This window comes from Bidens hawaiensis, unplaced genomic scaffold (genome assembly GCF_021521415.1).
Source record: "Bidens hawaiensis isolate Kalapana, Puna unplaced genomic scaffold, B.hawaiensis_p1.1 tig00055106_1, whole genome shotgun sequence".
Taxonomy (NCBI): Eukaryota; Viridiplantae; Streptophyta; class Magnoliopsida; order Asterales; family Asteraceae; genus Bidens; species Bidens hawaiensis.
The window spans coordinates 18,539-25,161 of NW_027506320.1; the positions used below are offsets into that span (position 1 = coordinate 18,539).

Sequence of the window (6,623 nt, forward strand, 5' to 3'; positions counted from 1 at the left end):
TCTTCTACGTTACTGAGTGCGTGGTTCCACATGTGATGCATTTTGTGGATGTTAAGGAGCTTTCGGAGCCTAAACCAGTCCCTTATTCTAGGACGGACTGGGTTAACACCTTATAGGTCAGCCTTTCCCCACTTCGCCCTTATTAGGAGCGTGCGTTGGTGCTGTTTGGTATGAGTCGCATTTGGGAGGATACGACTAGGGTTCCATTCATCCAAAACGGTGGTCAAGGTTAGTGATCTATTCCTTCTTCATATTTTTTTGTTTGTTCAAACATTCTAATGTGTTTGCTAATTGCAGAGGTGGAATATCCGATGTTGCTTTAGCATCCTGTGCCTGAGGGTACCAAGATCCTCTTCCAGTGGAAGTTAGGTCTCCGTGAGGAGCCTATCCTTATGAGGACCGCCCCGAACTTTTTGCTTCCTCTTCCTACGGGGAAATCATTGCCACCGCGACCGCTGTCATCTCCCAGCTTCGTCAACCCAAAATAGGGTAAGTTTTGATATAATTCATCTTCAGTTGGTCGTTTCTAACATATATTTGTTTTTATGCTTCAGGTAAACGGTCCCATGTTATGCGCTTTCCTAAATGCGGCGAGAAGGTTGCATAAGCTAGTAGTTGGATGGCGGTTGCGCCTCCGAGAGGTTCCGCCGCGAGAAACGTTGTGGACGATGCTGACGATGTCGTCCTTGCGTCCGACATTCTTTACGGGCCTCCCGTATCTTCTTCGGCAACATCTAGGCTTGCCTGTTCTGGCGTTTGCGCCGTGTTACTCCCAACCGCCTACAACCAGGTTACTGGAGGTCTCCCTTTACCTTCAGTCTTGCAGCTTGGAACTGTTATGGACACGAGTCCGCTAGCCGTCGTCCCAATTTCAACGGTTGGAGATCTTGTGGCTCCTGCAGCCTCTGCCCCTGGAACTATTGTAGATACTATCGTATCTACCAGTTCACCTTTTTGTTCTTCCGCTGCCACTAGGACCTTCACTGTCCCACACCATGCAGCGTATACGCCGGCGGGCGATGATGAGGAAGAGGAGGAGCCTCGCCTCTTCAAGAAGCCTCGCCTTGCCTGTTTTGTGAAAGTGAGTGGTCTGATTAAGTCTCTAGGTATGGTGTGTTATAGTTATTCTTCTTATTGACTTGCCCGAATGTTAACTGTTTTTGATTTTTAAGGTTTTCGAAGGTATCCTCTTCGGCGGATACTCCCGTGACTTCCGCTGTCACCATTCCCTTGGCGACGAGTTTTGTTTGTTCGTCTATGACGACAAGTGTGGGCAACTTGTCCGAAGCGATGCCTGCTGTACAGTCGGTGAGTTTTCCGATGATGACGGGTGTGGTTGGCCCGTCTGAGGCCGAAACCATTGTGATGACTTTGCCTTTGGAGGATGATTTTGTTGTTTCATCTGTTACTCAGGCAACGCCGTCAACTTTTGAGCTAATGAGGACATATGTGGATGAGTTGTCGAAGGCTCTCGAACAATCAGCGAGTGGGACATCAGATCTCCCTACGTTTGCTGACTTATTGAAATTCACGGAGTCATCACCTGTGAAGACATTTGTTCTTCATGGTGATGAAACCCTTTCAGCCGCCTCTTTTTGATGTTGGGGCGGTTGTAAGCGGTCGATTTTTTTACTTTGGTGGTAGTAGTGGTGGTGGTCCCATCGGCGGTGTATCGCGGAGTGTAGATACGAATCCCCGCGATTCCATTGAGGCTAATCAAATATATCAGCCAAAATGGAGAATCACCCGCGGAGCCAATTTTGAAGACCCTGCTACTTGTAGAGATTTTTTGGACCATGTTTTTCCTCCTGGAGAGTACATTGCTTGCAAGTTTCAACCTCGTGAGAGTTTGGCTTCTAATGCCATTTGAAACCATGTCCAATCTCTTTCTAGTCTGGCAGAACTAGTTCGTGACAATCGAGCGCTTCATGCGGAGAAGATTGAGTCTTCCGCTGCTTTGAGAGAGATGGAACAGGCTGTGAAGAACACCGAAGCGACCGCTTGGAAGGCGGGTCGGGAGGCAGCAGAGCACCTCCAATCTCTGACTGCTGTTGAAGCAAAGTTAGCGAAAGTTGAGGCAGATTTGGCGGAATCTGTCTGTGAGTGCGCTGAGCGCTACAAGGAGTTCCAGGCTGCATGCAAGAAGTCTAATGCCGACGTTGCTGACGCGCGCAGCCGGGCTCATGCTGCCAAGGAAGCTGCCACCAAGCTCGAAGATCAAAATGCTACTCTGCGTAAGCGGATTGAGGAGTTGGAAGCGGGCACATCCTTGAGGAAGGCGGATACGAACAAGCTGGCTGATACACTTTCCTCTCAAGAGAAGACTATCGATTCTTTGACTGCTGGGTGTGCCCCGCTGCCGCTGACCGCGATTGGTTGTTGAAGCACGCCATCTGCAAGGTATTCACATTATTTACCTATCTTTACCATTTGCTTCGTACTAATTTCTTGTCATCTTTCAGGTTGCCCAACATATCATTACTAATGATGATATGAAGAAGAGCGTTGGGAGCCTTGTTACCGATGAGCAGCAACTAAGGCATAAGGATGGTTTCCAGGAGGGCGTTACGCATTTGCGTGATATTCTTCCTCCTCAAGCCTAATTCTTCTTGGTATTGATGTGGAAGCGGAGTACAAAGCTGCCGAGACTGAGTATGTTGCTCTCTCGTTTTCCATCCTATCTGTCGTTGTCCAATACGCCAAGGAAGAAAATGGCATTCAGTTGCTGAGAAGGTTATTGGAGCCCGAGCAGGCTGGTCCTTCTGCCAGTGATGATGTTGATGGTAATGATGCTGCTGCGGCTCAAGATCAAGCGGGAAAGAGATTAGACGACGTCGATTAGGTATTCTCCCGTTGATTTGTATATAGTTGATAGGATTGTGATTTCCTTTGGCGGATGTTGGTATCCGTTTTGTGAATACTTCTTATTTTTGTATATAAATGGAATGAAGTTTTGGAGAAATTTTTTGCGTTTGTCTTTTCGCCATTTTGAAATGTGGGGTATCGTTTTCATTCAATGTCAATGGCCCTTGGCCCGTTTTTACAAGGTGAAATCGATTTACATATAACACCATCGCAGCTGCGCCGCGTTCCATTTTCTTGGAACCGGTGAGCCACCGAGTTGCATTAGCGCATAAGCGCGTTTCCCTAGGACTTATTTTATTTGATAAGGGCCTTCCCATGTCGGCGCTAACTTTTCTTGCACTTGGGCTTTTTATACCTCATTGTTACGAAGGACTTAATCTTCTGCATTGAACTCACAAATTTTTACTCTTGCGTCATAATAATTCAGTAGTTGGCGTTTGCAATTTTGTTCGCGCATTGCTGCCAACTCCCATCTTTCCTCCAGAAGCATTAAGTCAAGTCGCCTTTCGGCTTCGTTGTCAGCTTGCAGGGTAATTCTCGGTGATGGCACCCCGATCTTTGCCGGAATCATTGCTTTTGTGCCATAAGTTAGGCTAAATGGCGTTTTTGCGTTACTTGTATTATTTTGGGTGCGGATCGCACGAAGAACGTGTGCAAGTTGATCCACCCGGCCTGACCTGTATCCCGCCAATCTTCTTTTTATGCCGCCAACGATGCTGCGATTGACGCGTTCCACTTCTCCATTTCTTTGTGGATGGGCCACAGAAGTGAACGTTTGAGTTATGTTTATCTCTTTTAGCCATTCCTTAATGTGTTGGTCTACGAATTGTGTTCCAATATCGCTAACCAGATTCATGGGTAATACGAAACAGCAAATGATGAATTCCAAAATGAACTTTTTGATGTTGGCCGCGTTTATCGATGCGGCTGGTTTTGCCTCGATCCATTTTGCGAAGTAATCAATCGCTACGATCAAGAACTTTACACATCCTGGCGCTACGGGGAATAGTCCTGTTATATCGATTACCCATTTCAGGGATGGCTAGGATGATGTCACAGGGATCATAGAATTTTTTGGGCGAAGAGTGTTTGGAGCATGCCGCTGGCATGCGCTGCACCGTCTTAATTCTTTTTCTGCGTCGATATGCATACCCGGACAATAATACACTGTGTTCATTATCTTCGCCACTACCATTCATGGGCCTACATAAACCCCGTAAATTCCTTCGTGCACCTCCCGCAACAGGTAATTAACGTCATGCGCCTCCACACATCGGAGAAGTGGCCCCAAATAAGATCGTCTATATAAAATGCCATTTTGAAGCGTGTAATTTAGCGCCTTGTGATGAATCTTTCGGGCTTCTGCTTTCTTGTCTGGTAAGGTTCCTAAAGACAAGTAGTTGATGATTGGGGTCATCCAACTAGGCTTAGTTGTGGAGCATACACAAACTTCTCTCATGTTTGTGGATGGGTTTGCCAATACTTCGACGCGGACAACTTTGGCGAGGTGTTCGAAACTGACTGACACCAATTGGCTTAGAGCATCGGCCTGTTTATTTTCACTTCGTTTCACAACTTTGCATGTGGCGAAGGTTTCCATTAGCGCCTTTGCTTGCAGCAAATATGAGGCCATCTTCTCATCTTTTGCATCATATGTACATTCTATTTGGTTTGCCACCAACATCGAGTCAACATGTGCTTCCAGATGTTTCGTTCCTAGTTTTTTGGAGATTCTCAACCCTGCCAACAATGCTTCATACTCTGCTTCATTATTTGTGTTTTTAAACTCCAAACTTATTGCATACGTGAAGTTCTGTCCTTCAGGATTGATGATCCTTAATCCTACACCTGCGCCTTCATCATTGGATGCCTCCTCAGTGAACAATTTACATACGTGTTCCTTATGTTGTTTGACTGGGGGTTCCATTTCCTTTCGACATTCTTCCTCTTTCCCTTGGGGCACATCTGCTATGAAGTCCGCCAAAACCTGTCCTTTGATCGAGGGTCTGGGTTTGTATTCAATGGCGTACTCTCCCAATTCTATTGCCCACCTTGCTAATCTTCTAGATAATTCTGGCTTGGCTAATACATTTATTAGGAGATAGTTGGTGAGGACGTGCACCGGGTGTCCCAGGAAGTATCTCCTTAAACGGCGCGCTTTTCACTAGCGACATGACTAATTTCTCCAAGGTGGAGTATCTTGTCTCTGCGTCTACCAATGTGCGACTGCTATACTGCTATAGTAGATAGGTGTTTGAACACCATCCCTTTCTACCATCACAACTGTGCTGATTGCTCTTTCAGAAGCCGCTAAGTATATTACGAGTGGTTCTTTAGCTTGTGGCGCTGCTAACGTTGGTAGTTCTGCTAAGCACGCCTTGATCTCTTGGAACGCTTTTTTTGCTTCAACTGTCCACCGAAACTAAGATTTTTTGAGACAGTTTCTCATAGTTGAAATGAATGGAAAGGATCTTTCTGCATGACTTGACAAGAATCTGTTGAGCGCGACCAATCGCCCGTTAAGCGTTTGTACTTGTTTGATGGTTCTTGGAGAAGGCATTTTCATTACCGCCTCTATTTTTTCGGGGTTGGCTTTGAAGACCACATTGGTAACGATAACCCCCAGGAATTTTCCTTCTTCCATCCCGAATGAACATTTTCCCGGGTTGAGTTTCATGCTTATCTGGCGCAACGTTTTAAAGGTTTCTTTAGTATCCTTTAACATCCTTGCATTCGTATCACTTTCAATTACCAAGTCGTCCATGTAGACTTCTAAGTTTCTTCCAATTTGGGACTTGAATTATTTATCCATCAAGCACTGGTACGTGGACCCTACATTTTTTATGCCGAATGGCATCATTTTGTAACAATACGCTCCATTGTTCATTCGGAACGTTGTTTTGTCTTGATCTCCCGCCGCCATGTGAATTTGGTGGTACCCTTTATATGACATGTGTCAGATCTGTTTTGTCTTTTGTGTGAGCTGGCAACGGCCCCGTGGTTAGGAGACACGGTCCCGTGCTTTTTAGTGACATGTGCTCAATTCTTCTTTGTCTTTTCTGCATTCCCGTCCACGGCCCCGCGCATGCTGAGCACGGCCCGTGCTTTTGTTCTCAAATTTTGTCTTTTCTTGTTCCATAAGCATGGGGCGTGTTTCTTGAGACATGGGGGCGTGTTTCTTTGTTTTCTTCTGTTTTTCTTCGTCTTTTTGCTTGTTTCTTCGTTTGAGGTTTGGTTTCACCTGAAATTACGTTTTATTATGATAAGTAGCCTTTTATGCTATGTTATTAGATAGAAATTGCAGTTTTTAGAGATTATTTGATGCTGAAAAGATGTATATTTCTATGTACATCAAACATCCCCACACTTGAACATTGCTTGTCCTCAAGCAATCGTCTTATAAATGTTCTCTAAAAACAGCAAATTTAGATTATAGCTATTCCTTAAGCGAGCTCCAAGAAGATGAAACAAAATAACCAATCTTTATGTTAGTGACAAATAAGAGAGAACTTTTGTTTTTATGAGCTTCTGTTTATTCAAAACGTCACGTTCTAGCAACGTTCACTCACGCTCGGTTTTTATATCTGATCATACCTGGGATGTAGGTATGTGAACACTCTTAGCCAAAATGCAACCTGTGATAAATAAGCTTGTAACAAGTTCAAATCTCCACCTTTTGAAGGGTTGCATAGATCAGAAGGTAAAAAAAGGGGTTCCGGTTTAGTGTGAGTAGGGATTGGTATTTTGTGGTGGTTCAA

At 45.1% G+C, this 6,623-nt stretch overlaps 2 protein-coding genes across 2 annotated transcripts; both read right to left on the reverse strand.

Moving 5' to 3' along the window:
* Nucleotides 1-3,238: 3,238 nt before the first annotated feature.
* Nucleotides 3,239-3,721, reverse strand: LOC143617491 (uncharacterized). The gene has a single exon (XM_077090031.1). It carries the CDS (start codon nucleotides 3,719-3,721, stop codon nucleotides 3,239-3,241), a length of 483 nt encoding a protein of 160 aa, XP_076946146.1.
* Nucleotides 3,722-4,060: 339 nt separating this feature from the next.
* LOC143617492 (uncharacterized) lies at nucleotides 4,061-5,629 on the reverse strand. Its single transcript, XM_077090032.1, has 3 exons — nucleotides 5,399-5,629; nucleotides 5,101-5,287; nucleotides 4,061-4,947 (listed from the first exon to the last, which is right to left on the reverse strand). Exons 1-3 carry the CDS (start codon nucleotides 5,627-5,629, stop codon nucleotides 4,061-4,063), a joined length of 1,305 nt encoding a protein of 434 aa, XP_076946147.1.
* Nucleotides 5,630-6,623: the final 994 nt, after the last annotated feature.

Excerpts from the sequence above, each read along its gene's own strand:
- LOC143617491 (XM_077090031.1), bottom strand. The coding sequence starts at position 3,721 with ATGAATCTGGTTAGCGATATTGGAACACAATTCGTAGACCAACACATT.
- LOC143617492 (XM_077090032.1), bottom strand. The coding sequence starts at position 5,629 with ATGGACGACTTGGTAATTGAAAGTGATACGAATGCAAGGATGTTAAAG. Across the intron at positions 5,288-5,398 it reads CTCCAAGAACCATCAAACAA|TTTCGGTGGACAGTTGAAGC; the intron begins GTACAAACGCTT and ends AAAAAATCTTAG. Across the intron at positions 4,948-5,100 it reads AACACCTATCTACTATAGCA|CCAAGCCAGAATTATCTAGA; the intron begins GTATAGCAGTCG and ends TAAATGTATTAG.